This window comes from Dipodomys merriami, unplaced genomic scaffold, assembly GCF_024711535.1.
Source record: "Dipodomys merriami isolate MVZ:Mamm:240054 unplaced genomic scaffold, mDipMer1.0.p SCAF_427, whole genome shotgun sequence".
Lineage (NCBI taxonomy): Eukaryota > Metazoa > Chordata > Mammalia > Rodentia > Heteromyidae > Dipodomys > Dipodomys merriami.
In genome coordinates, this window is record NW_027205904.1 from 932,509 (window position 1) to 946,298 (window position 13,790).

Genomic DNA, 13,790 nt, shown 5'->3' on the forward strand with positions numbered 1-13,790 from the left:
GAGGGGCGGGGCCAGCCTGCGGGGGGCGGGGCGCAGGGAGGGGCGGGGCGCGCGCACTGCGCAGCCGCGCAGAAGCCCAACTGGTTTCCATGGCGCTGAGAACCCACGCGCTCAAACCGCTGGGCAACTGTCCGCGTTCCACACCGAAGGGCCCCACGGGGATCGGTCATCCAAACCCGTCCGCTGCCAGACGTTGTCTGCGACCCCGATCCAACCCTCCCCAACATGGGCGACTGGGAGCTGCTCCTGCCTGGGGAGGCTGATGTTCTGATTCGGGGTCTGCGCAGCTTCCAGCTACTCGAGATGGGCTCTGAAGGGTGAGGCAGCTGGGACGGGAGGGGCTGTCACCCGGGGCCTTGAGTTGGGGAGCTGGGAGAAGGGGCTGCCCAGGGTGGAAGCCACCCTCCCACCCACCCCCCACCTCCCAGGTAGGAGACACCAGCTCCTGACCGTCTCTGGCTCTTCAAGATTAGGCCAGGCTTCCATAACACCCAGCCCCCAGTCACCCCTCCAGCACTTTTCTGCACCCAGATGCATATGCACACACACACACACAAACACACTCTGGGACAGGTGGAGCCGGCAACATGAGCACCTGGAGAAGCTGAACATGCAAGCCATCCTCGATGCCACGGTCAGCCAGGGAGAGCCCATCCAGGAGCTGCTGGCCACTCACGGGAAGGTAGGCCAAGATCAGGTTCACACCTTTGCTTATTCTGCACCTTGGGAGAACTGGACACCTGCTCTTCCCGGAAGGGAAAGAGGAATGTGTTACCTTTTCTTTCTTTTTTTTCTGATAGTACCTGGAGTTTAAACTCCGGGCCTTGTAAGTGCTCTACCACTGGAGCCCCATCTCCAGCCCTCCTTGCTTGCTTTAATTATGTTTTAGGTAGGATTGTGGGTGTTTTGCTCAGACCTCTCTATTGTCCCTAGCCAGGCCTCCCACATAGCTGGGATTGCAGAGAGAAACCTCCACACCCAACTTTTGGCTGGAAGGGATCTCACCCACTTTGGGCAGTGGCTGATCTCCATCTCCTCAGCAACAGGAATTACAAGCATGAGCCACCACACTTGTATCCCTTCCCTTTTATCTTTTCTTTTCATTTTGCCAAAAGGTCTTGCTATATAGCCCAGAATGGCCAACATAGCAAAATCCTGTATGCTGATGAATGTCTGTAATTCCAGCATGGGAACAGAAGGAACCAGGCATTTATCAGCATACCTTTGCTACATTTCTTTTTATTTTTATTTATTTTGGTCGGTCGTGGGGCCTGAACTCTGGGCCTGGGCACTGTCCCTCAGCTCTTCAGCTCAAGGCTAGTGCTCTACCACTTGAGCCACAGCACCACCTCAGGCTTTTTCTGCTTATGTGGTGCCGAGGAATCGAACCCAGGGCCTCATGCATGCAAGGCAAGCACTCTACCACTGAGCCACCTTTCCAGCCCACCTTTGCTACATTTCTGTTTGTACTCCTACTGACCTGGATCCAGACATGCCAGGCCTGTGGCTGGGAGTGAGTTGATCAGGAAGACCATGGTTCTTAGAATAGACTCAAGGAAACACCGAAGAACTAAAGTCACAGTGAACTGACTGCAAGGCTCTCACCAAAGTGGAGAGGAACATTGCATGTGCACAGGATGCAGTATTTCCAACAGAGGTGGGGAGGCAGGAATGTTAGAAACCAGAGAAAATCCTGGCAGTGGGATTGGCTAAGGGCTGGTACTGGTGCATCACATGAGAGATCATTTGACAGTTGGGTCCCTGTGCAAGAAAAAAGCAGAGCTACTGCTAGGGAATGGAGTAGGAATTGGGCACTGTAAAGGGCCCTGAGTAAGAGTAAGGCCAAGGCATACAAAGACAGGACAGGACATACAAGGAAGGACATGAGCAGGAGAGTTAGCCTTAAAGGGATGCTTAGATGGAAGAGGAAGGAATAAAAATACAGGTACAAGGGCTGGGAAGGTAGATCAGTGGTACAGTGCTTGCCTTGCATGCATGACGCCCTGGGTTCGATCCACAGCACCACAGAAGCAGAAAAAACCAGAAGTGGTGCTGTGGCTCAAGTGGTAGAGCACTCTCCTTGAGCTGCAGAGCTGAGGGACAGCGCCCAGGCCCAGAGTTCAGCCCCCACGACCACCACCACCACCACCAACAACAACAAAAATCTAGGGGTGCAGGGTAGTTAGCTAATCTGGTCCTTATCAGAGATGAGAGGGTTGTCATGCTAAGGTAGCTCCACCTTAACCTTATCTTAGTCCCTTCCCCTACTCTTCAAAGATCCCTACATTGGTGGAAGAACTAATTGCAGTGGAGATGTGGAAGCAGAAGGTGTTCCCTGTGCTGTGCAAGCTGGAGGACTTCAAGCCCCAGAACACGTTCCCTATATACATGGTGGTGAGCTAGGGCCCTGGCTTACATCCCTTCAGAGCTCCCTGCACTGAGAGAGACAGGTGATAGTCCCTAACTCTCCATGCAGCCCAGGCCTTCTCCTTCTCCTTGATAGATACACCATGAGGCCTCTATCATTAACCTCCTAGAGACAGTGTTCTTCTACAAGGTAAGGCAAAATCGTGGCTCCCGGGGAGGGGGGGGGCACTGTGCCAGACCAGGGCCTGGCAGGGTATGTCTGGGTGGTGAGAGCATCAGTTAAGTGTCCCCTGCTGGACCCCCCCCAGGAGGTGTGTGAGTCAGCAGAGGACACTGTGTTGGATCTGGTGGACTACTGCCACCGCAAACTGACCCTGCTGGTGGCCCGGACTAGCCATGGTAGCACCCCCTCTGAAGAAGAGGAATCCCAGGATATTACCCCGATGCAGGTGGGCTGAGCTTTCCTGACATTTGGCAAAGCCTACAGATGGGTTTCTCTGGCGCTCTGCAGCCAGGGGATGGTTCAGGTTGAGCACTGCCCCCTCCCACCTGCAGGAACTGCAGAAACAGGCAGAGCTGATGGAATTTGAGATTTCCCTGAAAGCCCTCTCAGTGCTGCGCTATATCACAGACTGTGTGGACAGGTGGGCAGCCCTCCAGGGCTTGTGGCCTAGAATGGAAGGCTGCAAGACTCTGCCTGGAATCTCCTCTCGCTCTTTCCTCTTCATCCCTGACCCCCTAGCCTTTCCTTGAACGCCTTGAACCGCATGCTCAGCACTCACAATCTGCCCTGCCTCCTGGTAGAACTGCTACAACACAGTCCCTGGACCCGGCAGGAAGGAGGTAAGGTCCTTTCCCAGCCTGCCCAAACCCCTAACCCTGTTTCTAGGATCCCCTATGGGCGCTGGTGGCTCACCCTTGTAATCCTAGCTAGTCAGGAGGCTGAGATCTGAGGATTGCAGTTCAAAGCCAGCCTGGGCAGGAAAGGCCAGGAGCCTCTTATCTCCAATGAACCACCAGAAAACCGAAAATGGTACTATGGCTCAAGTAGTAGAGTGCTTGCCTTGAGCTGAAGAGCTGAGGGACAAAGCCCAGGCCCAGAGTTCAAGCCCCACAACCAACAACAACAAAAAAAAAGAGAAGGAAATTCTTCCACCCAACAACCCCGCCCCCCAGGCAAGCTGCAACGATTTGAGAGTGGCCGTTGGCAGACAGTGGTTCCCTCAGAGCAGCAAAAGTTGAGCAAGCTGGATGGGCAAGTGTGGATCGCTCTGTATAACCTGCTGCTAAGCCCTGAGGCCCGGGCCCGCTATTGCTTCACTAGCTTCGCTAAGGGACAGCTGCTTAAGGTGGGGAGTCTTTCCCACCCATCCACATAGCCCCAAACCTCCCCCACTACATCCCTGCTGGTTTATCTCTGCCCACTCACCTCTACCCCCTCCTCTTTCCAGAGGCTTCACATGACAGAAGCTCGTGCAGCATAAGCCCCAAACATAAAGCCCATCCCAAGCCCTTCCTGGTCCTTGGCACCTCTGGCCAGCACCTGCTCTTCCCCACCCATCCTTACAGCTTCAGGCCTTCCTCACGGACACACTACTTGACCAGTTGCCCAACCTGGCAGACCTCAAGGATTTCCTGGCCCACCTGGCATTGGCAGAAACCCAGACCCCTAAGAAGGACTTGGTGTTGGAACAGGTAGGCCCCTGGAAAAGGACTCATGCCAGGTGCACTGTCCCCTTTGCTAGCTCCTTCCTTGCCTTCTCAATGACTCTTCCATAGATCCCAGAAATCTGGGAACGACTGGAACGAGAGAACAGAGGCAAGTGGCAGGCCATTGCCAAGCACCAGCTTCAGCATGTGTTCAGCCCCTCTGAGCAGGACCTCCGGCTGCAGGCACGAAGGCAAGGCCTGATGAGTTTATCAGGAGAGAGGGGAGATGGATGTGGGCCAGCGTGCTTCCATGCCCTACCTGCTTGGCCCAATCTGGCCCTCCTAACCCCCCCCCCCCAGGTGGGCTGAGACCTACAGGCTAGACTTGCTAGAGGCAGTGGCTCCGGAAAGGCCTCGCTGCGCCTCCTGCAATTCAGAGGCCTCGAAGCGCTGCTCAAGATGCCAGAATGAGTGGTACTGCTGCAGGTGAGGGTACCCCCAAGATCCCATGCCCCAGGCCCCCCCACCAGCACTGCCATCCTCACGCCCCCAGGAGCTCACTTTGGGACCACTTTTTGCCTGCAGGGAGTGCCAAGTCAAGCACTGGGAGAAGCATAAAAAAGCCTGTGTCCTGGCTGCCCAGGGTGACAGAGCCAAGTGAAGTCTGCAGTCACCCAGAGCCAACCAAGGCGACCCACCCCGTAAGGCGCCCCTGAATCTCAGAATCTCTGGTGTCTGCCAGACCCCCGCTCCAACCTCTCCCCCCACCCAGGCCAATCGAGCTGCTGACCCCTCTCCCCACATCCCCAGTGAGGCGTCCCTCTTCCAGCCCCGCCCGTTAACTAGGTGTGGAGGTGAGGTCACAAGCCTTAGTAACCCTGGGGCGGCGAAGCCTGGTGGGTGGGGGAGACCGGGGCAGGATGTGGTGACCCTCTTTCGCCTCGTACAGTAAAAGTAACCCCCCGAACGTGCCTGTCTCCGTGCGGCGCTGTGCGTCCCCCACACTGCAATGGTGGGGGAAGGGATGATGGGAAGGAGGGAGGGAAGGGGCTCGGCAAGAACTGCCCCGGCCCCGGCCCCGCCTGGCCCTGCCCAGCCCCGGCCTGAGAGCCAGCACTGCGGGCTGAGGCTCCCCTCGGCGCGCGGCCCCGCCCCTGTCTTCGCTCTTGGGGGCGGCGCCCAGCCCGCGGCCCGCCCCTCGGCCCCGCCCAGCCCGCGGCCCCGCCCCTCGGCCCCGTCCGTCTTCGCTCTTGGGGGCGGTGCCCAGCCCTCGGCCCGCCCCGCGGCCCCGCCCCTGTCTTCGCTCTTGGGGGCGGCGCCCAGCCCTCAGCCCGCCCCTCGGCCCCGTCTGTCTTCGCTCTTGGGGGCGGTGCCCAGCCCTCAGCCCGCCCCGCGGCCCCGCCCCTGTCTTCGCTCTTGGGGGCGGTGCCCAGCCCTCGGCCCGCCCCGCGGCCCCGTCCGTCTTCGCTCTTGGGGGCGGTGCCCAGCCCTCGGCCCGCCCCGCGGCCCCGCCCCTGTCTTCGCTCTTGGGGGCGGCGCCCAGCCCTCGGCCCGCCCCGCGGCCCCGCCCCTGTCTTCGCTCTTGGGGGCGGCGCCCAGCCCTCGGCCCGCCCCGCGGCCCCGCCCCTGTCTTCGCTCTTGGGGGCGGCGCCCAGCCCTCGGCCCGCCCCGCGGCCCCGCCCCTGTCTTCGCTCTTGGGGGCGGCGCCCAGCCCTCGGCCCGCCCCGCGGCCCCGCCCGCCCTACGCTAAGGCCAAGTCCGCGGAAGCCCCAGCTCCACCGGGCCATGTCCACGGAGCCAGAGCTCATTGAGCTGCGGGAGCTGACACCTGCTGGGCGCCCTGGCCCGGGCCGCGCCCGGCTGGAGCGTGCCAACGCGCTGCGCATCGCGCCCAGCCCCGCGCGCAACCTCGCACGGAAACAGGTCCTGGGTCGCGGCCACCGGTTCCAGCCTGCAGGGCCCGCCACGCACACGTGGTGCGACCTCTGCGGAGACTTCATCTGGGGCGTCGTGCGCAAGGGTCTGCAGTGCGCGTGTGAGTAGCTCTCCCCTGCACGCCAAGAGCGGAAGGGACTGTCAAAGGGCAAGTCGAGGCCCAGAGGGTTGGCAGGGACCGTGCTGTCCGCAGATCAGATCCCTCACCTTGTCCTGTTCCAGAAGGGGGTATGGGGAGGGTGCTTGTCACTAGGTTCTGGTTCCAAGTTTATCTTTAAAGTGCCTTGGCCCTTCCTTAGAAAGCCTTGGTGTTCTCTGTCCTCTGAGTCTCTTCCCAATAGTTCCACTCCTAGGTTCCCTCCAGAATTCCTGGGGTGAAGAAGTTATCCATCTATGGACAAGAGCCTGTAAAAAATAACCTAGGGTGGGTTTCCTGCAAACAGGAATTTTGTTGAGTATTTAGTAGGTTCCTATATTGGGCCCTAGTGAACCAGGTGCTAAAACATGGAACACGGTCACACTGGGAATCACCAGCAAGCAGAAATTTGCTGAATGTACACCAGCTAGAATCACCAGGGCACTTTTATAATCCTCCAAACCCCATTATGCTCACCTTCTATCTCATGAGCCTATCTCAGGCCTGTTGAGTCAATTGCTGGAAGTGGGCCACAGGCATCAGTAATTAAAAAACAAAAACCTCTCCAGCCCATTCTAATGGGCAGTCTGGTTTGAGAATCAAGTGCTTTTGGCCTATATAGGAATTTAGAGGTGGTGCCTTTGGCCTGTGTATGCCTGGCAAGCTGCTCATCCAGGGAGGAACATGTCACAAATTCATGTCACAAATTCAGCTGGTGAAGCACAGGAACTTGGGACGATACAAAACATGAACCAAGGCCAGGACACTGCAATGTTCTCAAGAAGAAATGAAGTAGCTATGGAAATGACACACAGGATAGTTTAGGTATCCAACAAAGATGTAAAGACAAGGGAGAAACTGAAGGCGTGGTTTAAGGGGTGGATGGAAAAAGCTGAGGCAGAGTTCAGTTCAGAGTTCACAAGCCTCAGACTAGAACTTCCAAAAAAAATTAAGACAAAGAATCAAGAATGAGTTTGGGGTTTTGCCTCAAACAACTGAGTAATAGTGGCACCTTATGCTGAGATGAAGAACCCTGGTCAGGACAGGATTGAGGTGGAAGAAAAGTGGGTTCTATTTTGGATCACGCTCACTTGAAATATGTTAAGACATCCAAGTCTGCACTGTAGGATTTGATCTAAGATGGGTAGGCAGTTTTGCATCTGCATCCAAGGCTCACCGTGTAAACAGAGCCGGGACAGCCATCAGGTGAGCCGTGAATATCAACACATTAGATCTAGAAGTTGAGACAAAACCAGCAAAGGAGTTGAGCAGCAGGAGTCACAGGGAGTGGGAGGAAAACCTGGAGAAAGAGTGTGGTCCCCTGAGCATCAAATGATGTCGGCAACCAGGAGACAATGAAGAATGGACCACTGACGATAGTCTGTCCTAAGTAGGGCAGTTTCCTGGAGGGAGGGACAGATAGAGGAAGTGGATAGAGGCATGAAGACCAAAAAGAAAAAAGAAAAAAATCAGGCGGATGTATGTAAACCAGTGTTTGAGGAGACATCTCCTGGAGGGCGCCGTAGGTTGAAGGTTTTTTGTTTTCTCCAAATAAATGGGTGGGAAGAGGAAAACTTCTGCCCCAGACGCTAGACCAAGAATCCAGCAGACTTGAATCTCTGATCACCTAAGGCTTCCCAGCCAGTTTCCACACATGCACCCCGAAAAGGGGGTGGGAGGGTGGGGAATGAGATCAACCCAAGGCCAGGCTCCCAGAGCCCAGCCGGTAACAGGAGCTTGCACCCCGGGGCTTGCCTCTGGTGGGCGGGACGCCTCCCCGAGCTGAGTCGGGGGCTCCTCCGCAGACTGCAAGTTCACCTGCCACTACCGCTGTCGCGCGCTCGTCTGCCTGGACTGCTGCGGGCCTCGGGACCTGGGCTGGGACCCCGCGTTGGAGCGAGACACGAACGTGGTGAGCGTGGGGAAGCGGGGCAGGAGAGTCTGGGGGTGCGGGCGGGCGGGGCGGGGACGCGCTGATCGGCTGGCCAGGACGCCCACCGACCGCATCCGCTTCCGGTCCGCCGGCGGCTGGGTCGGGGAGGGAGGGGGGTGGTGAGGAGGGGTACCTGCCCATGCGCACATGCTCCGTTTACGTTTCCACCGGAAAGGTGGGGCCTGGGAGGCGGGGCCTAGGATGAGCTGCCTAAGCGATGAGGTCATCGCGTAAGACGCAGCGCTTGTGTCCCCGCCCACCCGCCCAATGAGAGTAGCGTCCAGATCCCGGTTGTCTACGTTTCAATCTTAACGGCTGCGGCGCTGCGCTGGCATCGGCGCACGCGCGCCTTGGCAGACACGCACGCTCGCCCGCACGCACGCACGCACGCGCCTGGGGCGTTGGTTGGGAGAGTCTGGGACGCGCCGCACTTGAGCGTACGGGCGGGCAGGCGCGCGCGTGGCCATGGGTGAGGCCGAGACGCCTTCTTTTGAGATGACCTGGAGCAGCACGACCAGCAGTGGCTACTGCAGCCAGGAGGACTCGGACTCGGAGCTCGAGCAGTACTTCACGGCGCGCACCTCGCTGGTCCGCAGGCCGCGCCGGGACCAGGTGGGGAGCCGCGGGGGGGGGGGGGCGCCGGCGGCGGGAGCGGGCGGCGGCCGGAGCCCCGCCCCCTCCCCGGTAAGTGGCGGCGCGGAGAGCTGGTCCGGCCGCGGGGAGAGCCGTGCAGAGCCCCCAGACCCTCGGTAGAGCCCCGATCCACCGAGGCCCCCCTCGCAGAGAACCCCCCGAAGGGAGCCGGGGCCAGCAACGCCGCAGCTCGGGAGAGGCCAGAGAGGGGCGTTGTCCACCTGTGACTAAAGCCGGCGGCGCGGCCCTCCCTGGCATCCGGTTGGTCCCGGGGCTTGAACTCGTAGAGTCTGGGCGCTGAGTTCCCTGGGCCTCGTGAGCCGCAGCTCCACCTCTGGCTTTTTTTTGGGAGGGATGGTTCACGGGCGATCACGAGTCTCGCGGGACTTCTCCACCCAGGCTGGTTTTGAACTGCCATCCTGAGATCTCCCGAGAAGCTCGGATTTCACCAAGCACCCGGTGGGAACTCCCGCTTGCTCCCTAAGGGAGGTGGAGGAGGTGGGAGGAGTCCTTGCTGGGAAGTTGGGAATATGTTGTAGGAGAAGAAAGATGAGGGAGTCACCTTTGCCACCTCCAACCCCCACCCCATCCATCCGTATTCACTCCTGGATGGACAGCTGAGTCTCTAGTGTTGCTGGTCCTGATCTGTTTACCAATTGTTGGAATGTAGAGGATTCAAATCCCTCGTCTTGGGTGGACTTTTGGAAAGTAGATTTGAGAATGGCTAGGAAGGGAGCTTTGTTCTGAATGTAAAGCACCAAGGTCATTACCCATGGGAGACAGGAATGCTAGATTGTAATCCAGCCACTCTAGGATGGGTGGAAAGAGACCCAAGTTACCAAATTAAGTTTGTAAAGTTTGTAAACCTCCTGAAATTTCCTAGGTGTCCCCTTTATTAGAGACCTGTGGCCAGTAGGCTCAGAAAACTTTTGGGTTGGAATAAGACAGATGAGGACATCATGGGGACCATGAAATTTAGTATACCTGACAGTAGTGGGATAGAATTCTTTATTTGAAGCCGGGTGCTAGTGGCTCACACCTGTAATCCTAGCTACTCAGGAGGATGAGATTTGAGGATCATAGTTCAAAGCCAGTCCAGGCAAGGAAAGTCCATGAGACTCTTATCTCCAATAAACCACTAGAAAATCAGAAGTGGCACTGTGGCTCAAGCAGTAGAGCCCTCGCCTTGAGCTGAAGAGCTGAGGGACAGCGCCCAAGCCCAGAGTTCAAGCCCCACGACCAACCCAAAAAAAAAAAAAAAAAAAAGAATTCTTTATTTGAGACAAGAAATTGGGGTTGGATGATGCTTGAGGTGAAAATTAAAAATTCCTCACGAAAGGAATCCTGCTCAGCACCCTAAAATCTCAGACCAGAGCTTGGGGTGCCAGGTTCAAGTATGGGATCCTGAGATCTCCATGCCCCTCAGTCTGAGTCTTTTTTTTTCTTATGGGTAAAATGGAAACACTGAAAGACACTAGAGTGCTTGCCCAGCATACAGGAGGCTCTTAAGTTCAGTCCCAGCACTGGAGTCCAGGAGTGAACTAAAGTGAAGCCATCAGTCACTGCGGAGAGGGAGAAGCTGAGTTGCTATAGTGCAGAAGAAGGAAAGTTCTAGGGCCCTCCTGTACATCCCTCTGAGGCATTGGGATCCTCTCCCAACAAACAGCTTTGGGAAACAGGAAAAAGCAGCTTCCTCCTCTAGAATCCTGGCAAGATGGTGCAGTGCCTTTATACCAAGCCCTTTGTTTTCTTTCTCCTCCTTTTTGTTGTCAGTCATGGGGCTTGATGAGTTCAAAACCTGGGCACTGTCCCCTAAGCTCTTTTGCTCAGTCTAGAACTCTACCACTTTGAGCCACAGTGCTGCTTTCAGTTTTCTGGTGGCTAATTGGAGATAAGAGTCTCACAGACTTTCCTTCCCCGGAGTGGCTTTGAACTGTGGTCCTCAGATCTCAGCTTCCTGATATAGGATTAAAGGCATGAGCCACCAGCACTTGGCAGGCCCCTTGTTTTCTACTGAACAGGGCTACCTGGAGAAGGGAAGAAGCTGCAACTGAGGTCAGTGAGTCCTAGTCCAGTATAACCCAGACCATTAGTTCTTACCCAACAGGGTTGCCCACTATCCCCAATATAGTTTCTGCTGGAGTTTTTATTCCCTGTTGCTCTCTTCCATCCAGGAAACCATAGAAATAGGCTATGGGCATCAATTCCCACCTCTACCCCAAAGCCTTTTTCCTGTGAAGCCTTAGTCCTTACACAGTAGGATCAGGGTAAAAACATAATGTCTGCTGTCTCATCCATCCTCCCCATTTGTCCCCATAAGCGCTTTAAACAGGTTAGGGGTCTCTAAGGCTATCCTGGGCCCAGAATCATTGTGAACGAGACCTTCTGGCATTGTTCAGTGGTGATCTCAGCTGTGTCAGTGACACTCCCATTCCTACCCAAACTCTGTCTGACGTCAACAGGAAATAAGGCTGAGGCAGTGGAGCCAAGTGAGTTTACTAGAAGAATGGTAGTTCCCACCCTCCATACGTCTAAAATACAGTCTCTGAAGGGGGAGGAAGCGGTGGATGAATAGGAAGGAGAGGAGGGGGCTGAGTGTCAAACTAAAAACTTCGGATGTTTAGACAGGGAAAAGGCAGAAACTAACTCTTGTCTCTCTCTTTCTCTTTCTCTCTTTCTTGCTTAGCAGTTGTGGGGGGGGGGGGGGCGGGAATGATAGACTTTACCAGGAAGTTGCTTGGTTGCCTCTGGCAGATTGGATCCTTGCCTGAAGCTGCCTTTTGTGCAGTTCTGGCCAAAGTTAAATAACATGTCACAGTGATTTCCTCACTGTATCTGACAAGTATGGGAACTGGCTCCAAAACCCCACCAAGGGGTGCTGGAGGAGAGGGAAAAATTGGACTGCCTTCTCGCAGACAAACCGTGACTTCAGCCCAGCTGGGGTGCTACAATTTTGCTGTGCAGTTGAGATGACTATTTTATTGTTTTCTTTTTGCCTTTATTCATTTATTATTATTTTGTGGAACATGGGGGCTTGAACTCTGGGCCTGGACGCTGTTCCTCAGCTCTTCAGCTCAAAGCTAGCACTCTACTACTTGAGCCACAGTGCCACTTCCAGCTTTTTCTGCTTGTGTGGTGGCTGAGGAATCGAACCCAGGTCCTCATGCATGGGAGGCAAGCACTCTACCACTGAGCCACCTTCCCAGCCTTTATTTTTTATAGTACAGAGGGAAGGAGGCTTTGACCTTCTATGCCTTATATATGGCTCGGGTGCTTAACACTGTCCTCAAGAAGTGACTTGACTTTGATCGAAGGTCTCTCCTCAAGAGGCTGTCTCTCATGTTTTCTCAGCTCCTGGCAGCAGAAGGAAGCTAAATGGCCTTGCCTTTGTCATCTCTTAATAGCATACCCAACCTGGATTCAGGGTGGATGGGTTCAGTGACAGAACCAAAATAAGTTGATTTCTAAGGGCCGTCACAGACTGTTTTTCAGAAACTGTTTCTCAAGAGCCCTATATGCGGGGCTGGGAAGGTTGCTCAGTGGTAGAGCGCTTGCCTTGCATGCCTGAGGCCCTGGGTTCGATTCCTCAGCACCACATAAGCAAAAAGAAAAAAGACGGAAGTGGCGCTGTGGCTCATGTGGTAGAGCGCTAGCCTTGAGCTGAAGAGCTGAGGGACAGCGCCCAGGCCCAGAGTTCAGGCCTCATGACCAGATTTCCCCCCCCCTCCAAAAAAAAAAAAAAGCCCTGTATGCATTCTGGCCTGTTGTTTAGGATGAGCCAGCGGAGTGGAAGACACCAGAACTTTCTCAGGCTGAAATTGAGCAGAAGATCAAGGAGTACAATAGCCAGATAAACAGCAACCTCTTCATGAGTCTGGTGAGTTGATTGCTCAGAAAAGAGGGTATGCGAAGAGTCAGGAACCTAGCTGTATGCCTGATGCACAAAGAGCTGCAGTAAAGGTATTCTCAAATGGGCCCAAGTAGTCATTTATGTATAACCCGCTTAGCCCCAAGTGGACTAAACCCAAGACGATCCCATCTCATCTAGAACCTACTCTTATGGCTTGTTTTTGTCCCCTCTCTCTCTTCTCTTTAGAACAAGGATGGCTCCTACACAGGCTTCATCAAAGTTCAGCTGAAGCTGGTGCGTCCTGTCTCTGTGCCCTCCAACAAGAAACCACCCTCTCTACAGGACGCCAGGCGAGGCACAGGGCGGGGCACAGCTGTGAAGCGCCGCACCTCCTTTTACCTGCCCAAGGATGCTATCAAGCACCTACACGTCCTGTCCCGCACTCGGGCACGCGAGGTCATTGAGGCTCTGCTTCGCAAATTCTTGGTGGTCGATGATCCCCGGAAATTTGCACTCTTTGAACGGGCTGAGCGTCATGGACAAGGCAGGCTTCCTATCCTCCTCTGCCCTCTATGAAACTACACAGGCATGTATCCATGCATGCAGGGGCGGAGGCAGCTAGCCTGTCTCTGATTCATTCATCCTTTTCCCCTCCTGGCCTTTAGTGTACTCCCGGAAACTCTCAGATGATGAACAGCCCCTGAAGCTACGACTTCTTGCAGGACCCAGTGAGAAGGCTCTGAGCTTTGTCCTGAAGGAGAATGACACCGGGGAAGTGAATGTGAGTATGGTCTTCCTTATAGTCTTGGTTGTCACCTAGTAAGGCTACATTAAGACTGGGAAGATCCGGGCGCTGGTAGATCACGCCTGTAATCCTAGCTACTCAGGAGGCTGAGATCTGAGGATCGCAGTTCAAAGCCAGTCTGGGCAAGAAAGTCCGTGAGACTCTTTATCTCCAATAAACCACCAGAAAACCAGAAGAGGTGCTATGGCTCAAGTGGTAGAGCGCTGAAAAGCTTGAGGCACAGTGCCCAGGCCTAGAGTTGAAGCCCTGTGACCCACACACACAAAAAAGACTTAGAGAAGGAATAGAGCTGGAGGACGAACTCTGCAAAGCTTTTCCCAGGAGTGTATGAGCCTTGTAACTAAAGTGAAAGGTTCCAGATCACATATGTCAGGACCAACAGCCTGTTACAAGAACCCAGGAAGAATTGTCTTGGTATTCTGGTCTTTCCTGGTGCTTAATATTCCAAACACTGAGGCATCTGTCTGACCGTATGATAAGC

The 13,790-nt window shown here is 55.3% G+C and overlaps 2 protein-coding genes across 3 annotated transcripts; both read left to right on the forward strand.

Annotated features, from left to right (window-relative positions):
- The first annotated feature begins 128 nt into the window (after positions 1 to 128).
- On the forward strand, positions 129 to 4,984 carry LOC138807696 (zinc finger MYND domain-containing protein 10). Its single transcript, XM_069993478.1, has 12 exons — positions 129 to 317; positions 574 to 682; positions 2,278 to 2,394; positions 2,504 to 2,557; positions 2,676 to 2,816; positions 2,923 to 3,011; positions 3,110 to 3,210; positions 3,544 to 3,716; positions 3,937 to 4,062; positions 4,147 to 4,268; positions 4,378 to 4,503; positions 4,603 to 4,984. The coding sequence occupies exons 1-12, from the start codon at positions 226 to 228 to the stop codon at positions 4,676 to 4,678; spliced, it is 1,326 nt and encodes a 441-aa protein (XP_069849579.1). The 5' UTR covers positions 129 to 225; the 3' UTR covers positions 4,679 to 4,984.
- Positions 4,985 to 5,768: 784 nt separating this feature from the next.
- On the forward strand, positions 5,769 to 13,781 carry LOC138807686 (ras association domain-containing protein 1-like). Of its 2 annotated transcripts, XM_069993467.1 has the most exons (6): positions 5,769 to 6,052; positions 7,894 to 8,000; positions 8,517 to 8,633; positions 12,427 to 12,531; positions 12,751 to 13,048; positions 13,170 to 13,780. In XM_069993467.1, exons 1-6 carry the CDS (start codon positions 5,803 to 5,805, stop codon positions 13,322 to 13,324), a joined length of 1,032 nt encoding a protein of 343 aa, XP_069849568.1. In that variant the 5' UTR covers positions 5,769 to 5,802; the 3' UTR covers positions 13,325 to 13,780. The 2 variants fall into 2 exon arrangements, with proteins under 2 accessions (XP_069849568.1, XP_069849569.1); XM_069993468.1 differs by lacking the exon at positions 8,517 to 8,633 and having other exon boundaries at positions 13,170 to 13,781.
- The last annotated feature ends 9 nt before the right edge of the window (positions 13,782 to 13,790 follow it).

Excerpts from the sequence above, each read along its gene's own strand:
- LOC138807696 (XM_069993478.1), top strand. The coding sequence starts at position 226 with ATGGGCGACTGGGAGCTGCTCCTGCCTGGGGAGGCTGATGTTCTGATT. Across the intron at positions 318-573 it reads CTCGAGATGGGCTCTGAAGG|GTGGAGCCGGCAACATGAGC; the intron begins GTGAGGCAGCTG and ends ACTCTGGGACAG. Across the intron at positions 3,211-3,543 it reads CTGGACCCGGCAGGAAGGAG|GCAAGCTGCAACGATTTGAG; the intron begins GTAAGGTCCTTT and ends CCCGCCCCCCAG.
- LOC138807686 (XM_069993467.1), top strand. The coding sequence starts at position 5,803 with ATGTCCACGGAGCCAGAGCTCATTGAGCTGCGGGAGCTGACACCTGCT. Across the intron at positions 8,634-12,426 it reads GCAGGCCGCGCCGGGACCAG|GATGAGCCAGCGGAGTGGAA; the intron begins GTGGGGAGCCGC and ends CCTGTTGTTTAG. Across the intron at positions 12,532-12,750 it reads GCAACCTCTTCATGAGTCTG|AACAAGGATGGCTCCTACAC; the intron begins GTGAGTTGATTG and ends TCTTCTCTTTAG.